The sequence below is a fragment of the Caretta caretta genome, chromosome 5 (genome assembly GCF_965140235.1).
Source record: "Caretta caretta isolate rCarCar2 chromosome 5, rCarCar1.hap1, whole genome shotgun sequence".
Classification (NCBI taxonomy): Eukaryota; Metazoa; Chordata; order Testudines; family Cheloniidae; genus Caretta; species Caretta caretta.
In genome coordinates, this window is record NC_134210.1 from 82,097,386 (window position 1) to 82,112,204 (window position 14,819).

At 42.3% G+C, this 14,819-nt stretch overlaps 1 protein-coding gene across 2 annotated transcripts in view; it reads left to right on the forward strand.

Annotated features, from left to right (window-relative positions):
* SLC12A2 (solute carrier family 12 member 2) overlaps positions 1–14,819 on the forward strand; it is a 101,871-nt gene that overhangs the window by 19,482 nt on the left and 67,570 nt on the right. For both annotated transcript variants that reach the window (XM_048850422.2, XM_048850423.2), the window contains exon 2: positions 14,498–14,617. In XM_048850422.2, coding sequence (XP_048706379.1) covers positions 14,498–14,617 — 120 coding nt within the window. The remainder of the gene's footprint in view (positions 1–14,497; positions 14,618–14,819) is intronic.

A 14,819-nucleotide genomic window follows, 5' to 3' on the forward strand; every position in this document is an offset into this window, starting at 1 on the left:
TTGTCCCATTATCCCCCCCCCCCATCTCACCCAGCTGGCTTGCTTTGCACTTTTGATGATGATGTCCATTGAATATCCTCTTTCCTGCGTAAATATGATGATCCTCCTACACTGCTGTGAGGGAACTCCTGTAATTGCTGTTTCCCCAGGTACTACATGGGGATGTTTACCAGTGATGTAGTAGGACATAGCTGCTGCTGCTGGAGTTGAGATCACTCTTTGGGAGAGGCCCAAAGGAAGGTGAGGAACAACAGGTGCTAGGTGGGGTTGGCTTCAGGCAACTCCATCACTCTCCAAACCTGAAGCACAGAGAAGAGGAGCAATGGGTACCTGGAGAGACCAGACTAAGGGGATTCTTCACTGCCTGGGATGTGTCTTTGGATCCTGAGTAGAGTCCAGAAGTTGGGAGACCTCACCTAATACTGTTGAAGTTGTAGGCAAGGATGTACGTTGGTGGGTGGAGAGTGGGCTTAAGCATGTTTGCCGTTGTCCTCAAGCCTGCCCTCTTCCTCTCTGAAAAGACCTTCCATAAAACATCCAGGAAGCAGAATAAAACCTTTACTTTAAGAAAAAGAAACATCATTTTGTAAAGACATACTGTGATCAAACTTCCTTTTGCTAGTACTCAGAGTTAAAATTTGTCATGGATTAAAATCTAGTTAAGGAATAAATTATTTAATTTTTAGCACAATAAAAGCTTAATAGTGCTTCTATATTAGAAACAGCTTTTAATATTGATATTTTGTAAAGGGACACAAGCCACAGGTGGCAAAACTTGCAGATGAAGTTGGGTTCTTCAAGACTCGAAGGCCATGAAGAACTCCAGACACACAACAAATCAGGGTGAATGGGCAGCACAATAACAGACTGAATTTCAATGTTGCAAATGCAAGATAATACACAACTGATTCATACACATTGCTGAGTTTTAAATTAACTGTACCTACTCAAGGAAAAGACCCTGAATTGTCTCAGTAGGCAGCTCCATAAAAACCTCTGCTCGTTGTGCTGTAGTGGTCAAAAAGAATCCAAATAATGTTAGGATGTATAACTAGGCGGCCACATTTATTGTAGCTTCTGTAGGCTGAGATCATTGTTTCTCCATCTCTTTCTCTCCTCTCCACAAGCTCTCTCTGTGCCCTCCATTTCCCCCTTCCATACCTGGGTACCATACTGTACATCATGCCCAGGGCTGTATGCACCCCTATTCTTTCCTTTTCCTCATGCCTGCCTCCCTTCCTCCATACCTGGGTCCTTCCTTCTTCCCCCATCACTGGGACTGTGTGCCCCTACTCTGCCCTTCATCCATACCAAGTACTCCAGTCTGTCCTGCCCCCCCCCCCCAGTACCATGAGTTCTTTGTGGTTCCCCTTCCATCCATTTCAGAATCCCCTGTTATCCTCTCTTGGCAGGGACTCTGTGTGAACTCATTTATCCCCTTCACCCCATGTGAGGAGCTCTGTGTCCACCTTTCCCCCCTTCCATAATACCGGGTCCCCCAATCATTTCCCCCATATGGGGGGGTTCTGTGTACTCCATATCTACCTTCACATTGCAGGGGCTGTGTCAAGGTTGCTTCCTCACTCTGAACTCTAGGGTACAGATGTGGGGACCTGCATGAAAGACCCCCCCTAAGCTTATTCTTACCAGCTTAGGTTAAATGCTGCCACCACCGAAGTGTTACACAAAGAACAGGGGAAGTGCCCACTTCGAAACGTCTTCCCCCCTCCCCCCTCGCAAATATCCCCCCAAGCACGACACCCCCTTTCCTGGGAAAGGCTTGATAAAAATCCTCACCAGTTTGCATAGGTGAACACAGACCCAAACCCTTGGATCTTAAGAACAATGAAAAAGCAATCAGGATCTTAAAAGAAGAATTTTAATTGAAGAAAAAGTAGAAGAATTACCTCTGTAAAATAAGGATGGTAAATACCTTACAGGGTAATCAGATTAAAAACTGATAGAGAATCCCTCTAGGCAAAACCTTAAGTTACAAAAAGACACAAAAACAGGAATATATATTCCATTCAGCACAACTTATTTTATTAGCCATTTAAACAAAACAGAATCTAACGCATCTCTAACTAGATTGCTTATTAGCCTTTACAGGAGTTCTGACCTGCATTCCTGCTCTGGTCCCGGCAAAAACATCACACAGACAGAGAGAACCCTTTGTTTCCCCCCCTCTCCAGCTTTGAAAGTATCTTGTCTCCTTATTGGTCATTTTGGTCAGGTGCCAGTGAGGTTATCCTAGCTTCTTAACCCTTTACAGGTGAAAGGGTTTTTTCCTCTGGCCAGGAGGGATTTAAAGGTGTTTATCCTTCCTTTTATATTTATGACAGGCTGTGTGCACCTCCCCTGCATATTTTCTTTCCTGCCACCATTCTTTTTTCTATCAGGGAGAGAAGTCATTTAATGTGTCAACATGTTAAATTATTGGGAGGGTAAGCAGAGATGAACAAAAAGAACAGGAGTACCTTAGAGACTAACAAATTTATTAGAGCATAAACTCTCGTGGGCTACAGCCCACTTCATTGGATGCACAGGATGGAACATATAATAAGAAGATATATACATACAGAGAAGGTGGAAGTTGCCATACAAACTGTAAGAGGCTAATTAGTTAAGATGAGCTATTATCAACAGGAGAAAAAAAACCTTTTGTAGTGATAATCAAGATGGCCCATTTAGACAGTTGACAAGAAGGTGTGAGGATACTTAACTTAGGGAAATAGATTCAATATGTGTAATGACCCAGCCACTCCCAGTCTCTCTATTCAAACCCAAGTTAATGGTATCTAGTTTACATATTAATTCAAGCTCAGCAGTTTCTCACTGGAGTCTGTTTTTGAAGCTTTTCTGTTGCAAAATTGCCACCCTTAAATCTTTTACTGAGTGGCCAGAGAGGTTGAAGTGTTCTCCTATTGGTTTTGGAATGTTATGATTCCTGATGTTAGATTTGTGTCCATTTATTCTTTTGCGTACAGACTGTCTGTCTGGTTTGGCCGATGTACATGGCAGAGGGGCATTGCTGGCACATGATGGCATATATCACATTGGTAGATGTGCAGGTGAATGAGCCCCTGATGGCATGGTTAATGTGATTAGGTCCTATGATGGTCCAGAAACGAATCGAGGTCTTGTGCTGGGAAGTGTTGCTGGGTATCATCAACCAATTTTTTGATCTATAGACAACTGAAGAGATGCTTGAAGCTGTGGTTATGCTCAAGAGTTTGCAGGGGCTTTTTGTCCCTCATATTTCCCCCCCCCCTTTCTGTTTTTCCATTTTTTTTCAGTCCCAAATCAGTAGGATTCTGTCCAATGATACTCAGACTGAGGCTTGCGAGCCACAAGTGGCTCTTTAATATATCTCCTGCAGCTCTTTGCAGCACGTGTTAAAACACTATGTGATTTTTTTAATTATTAACCAATCAGGATGCTTTTACTATGTTGTTAACCAATTGTAGTTGATAAAATAATACTTGGTCAGTCATTTTGCTGTTAGGAAGATATAACTAATCCCCTGCCATACTGTTTTTAAATATGAATACATAGTGAATGAAACAATGAATTCATGCTACTTTTGGGTAATGTTGATTTCTAATTTGGTTCCTGAACCACTTAGGTCTGAGTATCACTGGCCTAGAACAATCCTTGAAATCTTAGCTTTTGAACGTTGCATCCAGTCAATCCATCTAGTCGCAGGCAGCCAGACAGATACCATCAAGTTGAATATAAGCCCTTCTTGAGCTTGGCCAGTTATACATTGCATAATTAACCTATATACCTCAGTGCAGCAAACAGTAAGACCTGAGTAGGTATGAAAAATTTAGAATGGAGCCCCTGTTCTCAGTTGATCCTTTGGCACTACAATAATTGTAACTTTTTAAAATAATAATTTGGAAGGGTTGGAAAGAGACTTCCTTTATGGGCATGTTATTTGTAACTTTCTAAGACATGGGGGTTTTTTATACCATCTTCAGAAGCATCTGGCAATACCATTGATGGACGAAACTGCTCTCGTATGGCAATCCAAGCTGCTATGTGGAATAAGATATTTTTCTATTTAACTGGTCAATTTTTTTAATATGTAGTTTTCTTTTTAAATACATTCTCTAATCCAAGATTTTCTTCAGCAGCTAATGGAATTATCAGCACCAAGAGCATGTCAGATTACTTGCAGGATTTTGTATTCACCTTAGTGTAGTGCATTTGGGGCTCAATGGATGAGAGAGTGTGCAGAGGAGATATGTTGAAATAGAAACATTTACCTGTAGGTGTTTCACTGATTTGAGATTAAAGTCTTTTTTTTCATCCTGATCACATGCCATCTGAAGCATGTTGTGCATATGCTAAGAAGATTTCACCTGTGAAGCTGGTAAATAATGAGTAACTGATTTACTTCTTAAGATCCTGTTTGAATGTGTATGGTTTATAAAATAGTACTAGTTACAGTACATAGTGATGGAATGTTACTTTAATAATTACTCCCGCGCTCCCCCATCCCCCCAGGACAAGGACTTGGCGGTGACGCTGCACCCAACCCTCTCCCAGAAAACACCCCGGGGCCCTGCCCCTCTGTGCCAGGCACACCGGGTATGGGCAGGCAGGCTCAGCCTGGCATGATCCAGGTGTGGAGGAGCTTAGTGTGTGGGGATCCAGGCGTGGATTGAGAGGGTTCTGAGTGGGGCAGTCTGTGTGCAGGCAGTTCAGTGGGGGCTCCAGGTGCATGTCTATGCACAGGGGCTCATTTGGGTTCCAGGTGCAGGGGGAAGGGGACTCTTCAGGGGGTCCAGGTGCTGAAGGAAAGGGGCTTAGTGGGGTGGAGGTCTGGTGCAGCTGATTGGGGCTCAGTGGGGTGGGGGTCTGGGTATGGAGGGCTCATTGGTTCAAGTTCAATTGGGGGGGCTCAGCAGGGGGTGCTTTGGGTGCAGTGGTGCAAGTCCAGAAGCTGGAGGCTGAGATCAGTGGGGGGGATGGATACAGGAGGTTGGGGAACGGAGGACTCGATGGAGGGTTCTGGGTGCAAGGGGGTGGGGTCTAGGTGCACGGGGTTGAGCAAATGGGGGAACAGCTGTACAGTGACCCACTATGGCTGAGGAGTAATGGGGGCAGAAAGTGAGGGGTGGGGGGGGGGAAGGCAGAGCTTCCTGCAGCCAGTGGAGGTTTATGGGGGTGGGTATGATCCTGACTCAGCCCCGGCTGCTCCATGCAGGGGATGAGGAAGCCCCTTCCATCCCTGGCCCAGTAGGGATGCTTGTCTACACGGTGAATTAATGCATTATCAGCTGGTGCACTGTAGATTCAGACCCTGGCTTGCTGCACACTAACTCCCCCTGTAAACAAACCCTTAATCTGTAACATGAAAAATAGTAAGCCTGTGCTTGGCTTCTTAAACAGTGGAATTCTTTTGCACCCACAGACTTTCAGAATGTCTCACTGTTCTCATTTGTGCATTATTAAAAAGGCACCCACTGGCACTGATAACCAACAATAACCTTTAAACAATTCATGTACTTGTAAATACTTCCCTACAGAACATTACATAGTAGAGAAGGACAAGACCTACAGGACAAAACTTCCATCTGTTATTCATAATATACATAATTTAGTGCTGACTTGATAGTTCATAACTCACTGAAAAGCTAGCTATGATCCTTTTTAAAAAAAAAAAAAAAAAAGAGGACCATGAAATTGGTTTAAAAGCTAGTAAATAGAGTCCTGCAAATCTGCAGATATCCATGGACCATTTTTGGGAATAGTGGATCGGATGCGGATCCAACCGCGCAAAGCTCTACTCGCCAGCGATGCCTATCCTGTGGCATCTGGCTTGGGCAGCCTGGGGGCTGCAGCATGCTCAGGGCCAGTGGCTGGGCTGGGTGGCAGGCTGGAGTCGGGGCTGTCCAGCACCCACTTGCCGCGCCACTTCCTGTCTAGCAGGTCAGGTTCCTCGGACAGCACCAGCGTCCCCACCATGGCCCGGCCCAGCAGCACTGGCCGCGCTCCTGGGCAACAGGGCCTGCCCCTAGCTGCGGGGATTTAAGCGGTTGGGGTTCTGGCACCCCACCTCTTTGCCCTGCTGTGTTGCAACATGTACTACTACCATTGCTCGTGAGCCCTTGGGAGCAGCATGCGATGTGATGCCCCTTCTCCCCAGCCCTCCACCCTGCGCCGCCCCTTCTCCTAGAGACCCCGCCCACCCAACACTATCCTTTTGTGAGACAGGGGTGTGGATGCAGATACAGGTAAAAGACAGCTAGTGGATTGCAGGTTGATTCTGGCAGCTGCAGATCAGATGCAGATCCACATTTTTGTATCCACACAGGGCTCTACTAGTAAAGTTCTTAAATGTTCAGCTGTTTGTAGAATCTACCAAAAAAAGATGAGAAAGCCGTGGTATTGCTGTAACTTACTTAGTTTATTGCACATAATAGTGATGAAGGGTATTTATTAGTCTTAAAAGGATTCTGAGAATATAAATGTGTTCAATAGATTAAACTTAAATTGTAATTCCTATATGGTTAAATATAAAACAAAGTAGTGTGGATTTGATAAAATCACACTAAAAGTAGTCCACTGTAAATTCAGGGGAGTGCTTGGTGATTTGAGTACTGTGGGACAGTTGAAAATCCTGAAAATTCTTTTTTCTCCCCTCTTAGAATTCCCCCGATCTTTTCAATAACACTCTGTTCTTTTGTTTCTTATTAGAAACAGGACTTTTTTTTTTTTGTGTGTGTGTGAAAGCAAAAGAGGTCATCAAATGTTGATGGTCCTCTGTTGGCCAAAGCATAAAAACTGCTTGGATAATATAAACACCTGGGTCCTTTTTGTTTTGATTTTTAAAATTAAATAAGTTGCAAGCAGTTTTGTGCTTTTCTATAACAAAAGACTGCATAAAAGTATTTATACATAGTAATTTTGGCAGTTATGGATTTCAGAGCAATGATGAAGAGTTCATTTTTGTCTTTCTCAATTATTAAAACATTTTGTTCAGGAATCCTCTTAAGATGTATAGATGGCTTTCTAAGCTTCATATCTGAGAGTATTAAAATAGAAATGTGATCACTGCCATTGCTCAAACTACTCACTGCCATGGTCACTCACTTTAGTCAGAGGGGCCCAAAAGAGGTCTGGGGAGAAAACAGATTTCTGACATTGGAAATCTGGTGAGAATTTAGATTAGGGCAGATGGTGGCAATTTTCCTGGCCTCTTGTATTAGAGGGCCCCATCCTCCCTATCACAAAGCAGCATAGTTACTGAAATAAACACAGGGGTAAATTACATCAGATAATGAGTTCCTTATTGTTGTCAGTGCAAAATTTTTTGCTTTGGGGGAGCTTGCTCACTAGTACAGTATCCAGTCTTTCCTCTTTGTAGGGCACTGAGACATCCAGAGCCAATTTTGTGGTGTTCACTTTAAATCTAAGCTTACTGTCTTTCTGCTTTTCATTATTTTAAAAAAAAAAAAAAAACGGGGGAGGGGCCTAAATATTTTCAGCGAGGGCCTCTTTATGCCACTCGGTAGTGTAAAGTGTTCTTAAAGTTGGCTTAAAGATCAGCACAGTCTCCACTGGGTGACTCATGACACCTAGAAAGAACTAAAATGGAAAGTGATCCATTAGGGTTATGGTGTTAATCACTTTAGATGGGCTTGAGTTATGGTATTTGTGATCCTTCTGTTAGTGGACCCTTTCCTTCCAAATCTCCTCAGTTAAAGTCTTCTGCTTATAAATATCTAGGACTCCTACTTAAGATCTTGGCTCTTAAATAGGCTCATGTTAGATAGGTATTACTATCAATGGATGATATAGTCATACTAAAATAGAACCTACTAATATATTTTGGAAATTTAGCATCTCTTGGCTTATCAGTAAATGTTGGCATTTGAGAGCTGGTTTCTGTGCAAATCCTAGAACTTCAGAAGATGGAGACAGTCCTCTTTTTCCAACAAAACACTCTCGGAGGAGGGGGAGGTAGGCAGCGTCAGCCATAGCCACAACTGGGGTTTCTTCCCATAATTTCAGGGTGCTCAAGAATACTTGATCTAGACCACCCTTTACAGTTTGGAGCATAAGGGCTTGTCTACACAGGGAAATTAGTGTGGAGTAAGCTAGGGTGTGAATTTATAGCACACTAGCCACTCTGCCCTGCCTACCTGTGTAGGCCCTCTTACTGTGCTCTAAAAGCACTCTTTGAGGGAATTATTCTGTCTTTACTTCCAAAGAGGCAAATTCTCTTTCTAGTTATCTGCTATGCAGGCACCCTGGTAATTTGTCTTCCCTTGATATTATAGGATTATAGCTGGAGAGCACAACCTTAGGGGTTGTGGTCCAAGGTATCCCCCTGTAGGTCTGAGTAATGCTGCCTGGTGATATACGGGGATACTAATAGTCCTAGTATAGATATTAGACTTGATGTTTGTTTCAGAAAAATTGTGATTTCTTAGAGGAAGGGCTCTAACATCTGGAGGGAAAAGATGATTTCTGCTATGTAATTACCTTTCTGTGAAGAACATCCGGCTGAAAGTGCCCCCTCCCTTTGGGTAATATCATAGAATCATAGAAATGTAGAACTGGTTGGGACTTCGATAGGTCATCTAGTCCAATCCTCTTCACTCAAATAATAACTAGACTATTCCTGACAGGTGTTTGTCTTACCTGTTCTTACAAGCCTCCAATGACTGAGATTCTAGAACCTCCCTAGGCAATTTCTTCCAGTGCTTAACTACCCTAACAGTCAGGAAGACTTTCCTAATGTCAAACCTGAACCGCCCTTGCTGCAATTTAAGCCCATTACTTCTTATCCTATCCTCAGAGGTTAAGGAGAACAATTTTTCACTCTCCACCTTGTAACAAACTTAAAAAAGATTATGCCCTCTACTCCTGGGGGAATTCTGTGCCAAAAATGCAAAATTCTGCATATTTTACTTGTCAGAATAATGCAATATAGTCACACCAGTTTCACTTATTTTGGTAATTTATTTAAACTACTGTACAGAAAAAAAATCACAAATAACTGTGTAGCATTTCCTAAACACATGGAAGTTAAATTACAAATACTTGGTAACCAATACCGTGCATTCTAGTTATAATTCTGGATTTTCATTTAAATTACATTACTTCTATTTTGGTGTTCTGTAAAGTAGAATGTTGCTTTAAATTGCTCAGACTTTTACACATACAGTTTTGCTAATCATTGTCGTGCATATATATCTATATATCTATTTTTTAATTAAATGGATAAGTAAAATAGATCCTGAGCTGTGTGCTCTCTGGCACAGAGGAAAAAAGTGAGAAAGAAAGCACATACCCTTATGTCTTCACCAGCAACCTTAAAGCGCTGCCACAGCGCTTTAATGTGGCTGTGTAGTCCTGGCACCAGCGCTGGGAGAACTCCGTGAGGGGAGTAGCTACCAGCGCTGGGAGCGTGGCTCCCAGTGTTGGTGCACTGTCTACGCTGCCACTTTACTAGCACTGAAACTTGCAGCGCTCAAGGTTTTTTGTTTTTGTTTTTTCCACATCCCTGAGCGAGAAAGTCGCAGCGCTGCAAAGTGGCAGTGTAGACAAGGCCTAACTGAGGATTCCGTTACTGTCACTTACAATAAGCCTCCTTTATATCACTCTTGCAAGGTAAGGGATCCTTAATTGATTAAGAATGGGAACAATTAACTAAAAATGGGAACATTAGCAGCCTGCCTGCTTAGTTGTTACATTTCTGCTCTGCCTCAGGGACAGCCTGCTTCACACAGCCCTACTCCTCCAAGCCCGGGATGCAGCAACAGTGAGCGAGAAGGACAGAGTGAGTTTTTCTCACTGGTTCCCATGCAGGCACCCGCCCAGTCGTACCCCCTTAATGTGTCTCCATGGACGCATGCACATGCAGTTCCCACCCATGGTGATCTGCTGCTGGCTACTCCCAGCAGACTTGCCTGGGCTGCTGGGGAAGGGGTGTGCGTTCGCCCACAGATTTCTTTGCTCCCCCATTTTTCTGCGCAGGGGTGCAGAATTCCCCCCAGGTGTAGTCTCCCCTCAGTCTTCTCTTCTCCAGACTAAACAATCCCAATTTTTTCAGTCTTTCCTCATAGATCATGTTTTCTAGACCTTTAATCATTTTTGTTGCTCTCCTGTGGACTTTCTTCAGTTTGTCCACATCTTTTCTGAAATGTGGTACCCAGAATGGGACACACTAATCCAGTTAAGGGCTTATCAGTGTGGAGTAGAGGTGGAAGAATTACTTCTGGTGTCTCTTACAACACTTCTGCTAATACATCTCAGAATGATGATGGTGTGTTTTGTTTTTGTTTTGTTTTTTGCAACAGTGTTACATATTTAGCTTGTGATCCAGTATGACCCCCGTATTCCTTTCTGCAGTACTCCTTCCTAGGCAGTCATTTCCCATTTTGTATGTGTGCAATGGATTGTTCCTTTACATTAGTCCTTTTACTTCAGACCATTTCTCCAGTTTGTCCAATTCATTTTGAATTTTAATCCTATCCACCAAAGCACTTGTAACCCCTCCCAATTTGGTATTGTTAAGTGTACTCTCTATGCTATTATCTAAATAATTTATGAAGATGATATTGAACAGAACTGGACCCAGGACCGCTCTCTGTGGGTCCCCACTTAATATCCCCTTCTAGCTTGACTGTGAGCCACTGATAACTACTCTCTGGGAATGGTTTTCCAACTAATTACGCATTCACCTTAGTATCTCCACCTAGGCTGGCTGTATTTCCCTAGTTTGTTTATGATGAGGTCTTGCGGGACAGTTTCAAAAGCCTTACTAAAATCAAGATATACCACATCTGCTGCTTCCCCCTTATCCACAAGGCTTGTTACCCTGTCAAAGAAAGCTATTTGGTTGGTTTGACATGATTTGTCCTTGACAAATCCATGTTGACTGTTACTTATCACCTTATTATCTTCTAGGTGTTTGCTTGATTATTTTCTCCATTACCTTGGGATGTACAAATGTGGTTTATCTAGTTCGTGTATTTGAGTTTTTTCGTTGCTGTTTGAAGCCAAGGGCATGGCTACTCTGGAAACTTCAAAGTGCTGCCACGGGAGCGCTTCTGCAGCAGCGCTTTGAAGTGAGAGTGTGAGCACTGGGAGAGAGGTCTCAGACTTGCTGTGGTCAGGGGGGTGATTTTTCACAGCCCTGAGCCAGCAAGTTAGAGCGCTAGAAAATGTAAGTGTAGACAAGCCCCTTGTCGTCTTCAACTGGTGTGGAGTAGTGGCATGCAGATGAGCCTCTCCTCCTAGCAGTCAAGAGCCTGACATCAGCCAAGGGGCAATCTATAGTCCAGCAGCACCCCAGATTTTTCACTAGTTGTTTTTGCTGAAACACTATTTACAAGGTAGGACTATAAAGTACCTTTCTGCTATGTGCACAAGTTAGTTCATTGTGAGACCCCTAACTTCCTGACTTGTGTTTTAAGTTCATAATGTTAAAGCCTTTGAAACTGAATGTGTCTTGCATATAATAGAGCCTACTCCTCCTGTTAAAGCAAAGGGAGTCTTGCTCTTCACTTCATTGAGAGCAAGCCTGAGCCTATACACTGTAAAGTGCTTTTTGGAGGTAATTTGGGATGCAAGCTTCTTTCTTAACACAGTATGAGGTGACACTGATGTTGCATAGTATTAAGAACAGTATTAAGGATCATTTCTGTAGTGGTCATCCTTAAACATTATAGTTGTCTTAGGTTTCAGAGTAGCAGCCGTGTTAGTCTGTATCTGCAAAAAGAACAGGAGTACTTGTGGCACCTTAGAGACTAACAAATTTATTAGAGCATAAGCTTTCGTGAGCTACAGCTCACTTCATCGGATGCATAGACTGGAACATATAGTAAGAAGATAAATAGGGTGTGTGTGTGTGTGTGTACACAATCTAAGTTGGAAATTGCCATACAAACTGTAAGAGGCTAATTAGTTAAGATGAGCTATTATCAGCAGGAGAAAAAACCTTCTGTAGTGATAATCAAGGTGGCCCATTTAGACAGTTGACAAGAAGGTGTGAGGATACTTGACGTAGGGAAATAGATACAATATGTGTTATGACCCAGCCACTCCCAGTCTCTATTCAAACCCAAGTTAATGGTATCTAGTTTGCATATTAATTCAAGCTCAGCAGTTTCTCACTGGAGTCTGTTTTTGAAGCTTTTCTGTTGCAAAATTGCCACCCTTAAATCTTTTACTGAGTGGCCAGAGAGGTTGAAGTGTTCTCCTATTGGTTTTGGAATGTTATGATTCTGATGTTAGATTTGTGTCCATTTATTCTTTTGCATAGAGACTGTCTGGTTTGGCCAATGTACATGGCAGAGGGGCATTGCTGGCACATGATGGCATACATCACATTGGTAGATGTGCAGGTGAATGAGCCCCTGATGGCGTGGTTGATGTGATTAGGTCCTATAATGGTGTCACTTGAATAAATATGTGGACAGAGTTGGCTTTGTTGCAAGGATAGGTTCCTGGGTTAGTGTTTTTGTTGTGTGGTTGCTGGAGAGTATTTGCTTCAGGTTGGGGGGGCTGTCTGTAAGCGAGGACTGGTCTGTCTCCTAAGATCTGTGAGAGTGAGGGATCATTTTTCAGGATACGTTGTAAATCTCTGATGATGCGCTGGAGAGGTTTTAGTTGGGGGCTGAAGGTGACAGCTCGTGGCGTTCTGTTATTTTCTTGGTTGGGCCTGTCCTGTAGTAGGTGACTTCTGGGTACTCTTCTGGCTCTGTCAATCTGTTTTTTTCACTTCAGCAGGTGGGTATTGTAGTTTTAAGAACACTTGACAGAGATCTTATAGGTGTTTGTCTCTGCTGAGGGATTGGAGCAAATGCGGTTGTATCTTAGAGCTTGGCTGTAGACAATGGATCGTGTGGTGTGCACTGGATGGAAGCTAGAGGCATGTAGGTAAGTATAACAGTCAGTAGGTTTCCAGTATAGGGTGGTGTTTATGTGACCATTGCTTATTAGCACAGTAGTGTCCAGGAAATGGATCGCTTGTGTGGATTGGTCTAGGCTGAGGTTGATGGTGGGATGGAAATTGTTGAAATTGTGGTGGAATTCCTCAAGGGCTGCTTTTCCATGGGTCCAGATGATGATGTCATCAATGTAGCACAAGTAGAGTAGGGATGTTAGGGGATGAGAGTTAAGGAAGCGTTGTTCTAAGTCAGCCATAAAAATGTTAGCATGCTGTGGGGCCATGTGGGTACCCATAGCAGTGCTGCTGACTTGAAGGTATGTATTGTCCCCAAATGTGAAATAGTTGTGGGTGAGGACAAAGTCACAAAGGTCAGCCACCAGGTTTGCCGTGACATTATCAGGGATACTGTTCCTGATAGCTTGTAATTCATCTTTGTGTAGAATGTTGGTGTAGAGGGCTTCTACATCCATAGTGGCCAAGATGGTGTCTTAGGTTACTAATGTACCTCATATTTATTGTATTCCTTGGGTATTACTTTTAATATTTCTTATGCTTACTAAAAGAAACATTTACCTAATTATCTAAAGCAAAACCACTTGGTCACTCAACATTCTTTTTGAGTGCTAGGCAATAGTAAAGGACGTCTGCACTGTGGGACTCAGTGTTGGATCTTCAGGGCATTCTGCAAGACCCATCTCTCTTCTCATTTTAGTTTAAAAAGGGGATTGGGTGTGACTTAGAGGGGAGTTGATTATTGTGTGGAAACTTTCTTGGTCAGTGATACAATCTTTTTACAGTGTAGGTAATTGTCCACTGCACAGACTACCAAAGAAGTGATCAATTCATCTTCTTCATTTTCTTAATTCTAAATCAAGTTTAGCTGTCTTTTCTGAAAGAGATCCTCTGAGTTCATTTACAAGTTATTGGGTGCAGTCGTGTTCACTAATGTAGTAGGGAAGAATAATTGCCTCTGCTGCTGGAATATTTCATTGGGTGAAATATAGCCTGTGTTTAGGAAAGAGGTCAAACTAAATGATGATGAAAGGTGCCATTTGGTCCTTTTACGAGAGTGTTTCTTAATCTTTTAAATCAGATTGAAGGCATATGAAGACAGTTTATAAATCTAGGAAAAATATTTGAATAACATGCTTGCACTAATCTACACAGTAATAGATTGCATGGTTGCAATAAAAAAATTGATACTAATTTGATTATAACTACAGTTAATATTTGTAGGTACTGCTCAACTACTATGGTAAGCTTTCAGTGGCATGACTTACTCACTGCCTCAAGTAAAAACATACTTTATTTTAAACATCTTTTGTAGGGATTTCAAATATCCAAACTGTAAAAATTACTGAAGTATGAAAATGTGTACAATAGTCACATAAATTGTGACTAGAACACTACATAGATGTGGTCTTAGAAATTAATAATTTGTTGTCTGTGATCACTTTTACTAATAATGACGTCTGAGTCAAATTTGATTGAGTGTCCAGTTCTGAAATCACCTTTTGGACACTTGCTAAAGGATATAGAGGTACTTTTTAAAATTTATTTATTTTCCCGCCCTCTCTGCAGGAACCTTTTGAGGATGGATATGCAAATGGAGAAGAAGGGACTCCACCTGGGGAAGCTGATGCTACTTATACTGCAGACATTAAGGGAATAGTCAAGTTTGGCTGGATAAAAGGTGTATTGGTAAGTAAATACATAGTATGTCAAGCCTTTTAATACATAACTGACCTTGCCAGTTACTTTACATATTTTGAGTGAGTGTATTTTTCAGCAAGAATGAAAGGTCAGTTGCAGATCTGTTTTGCTAAAAATAATTGAATCAAAGGTTAAAAAACAAGTAAAAAATTTAGAGGGGAGGTATTGAAAAGTAATCTTTGCTATCTTT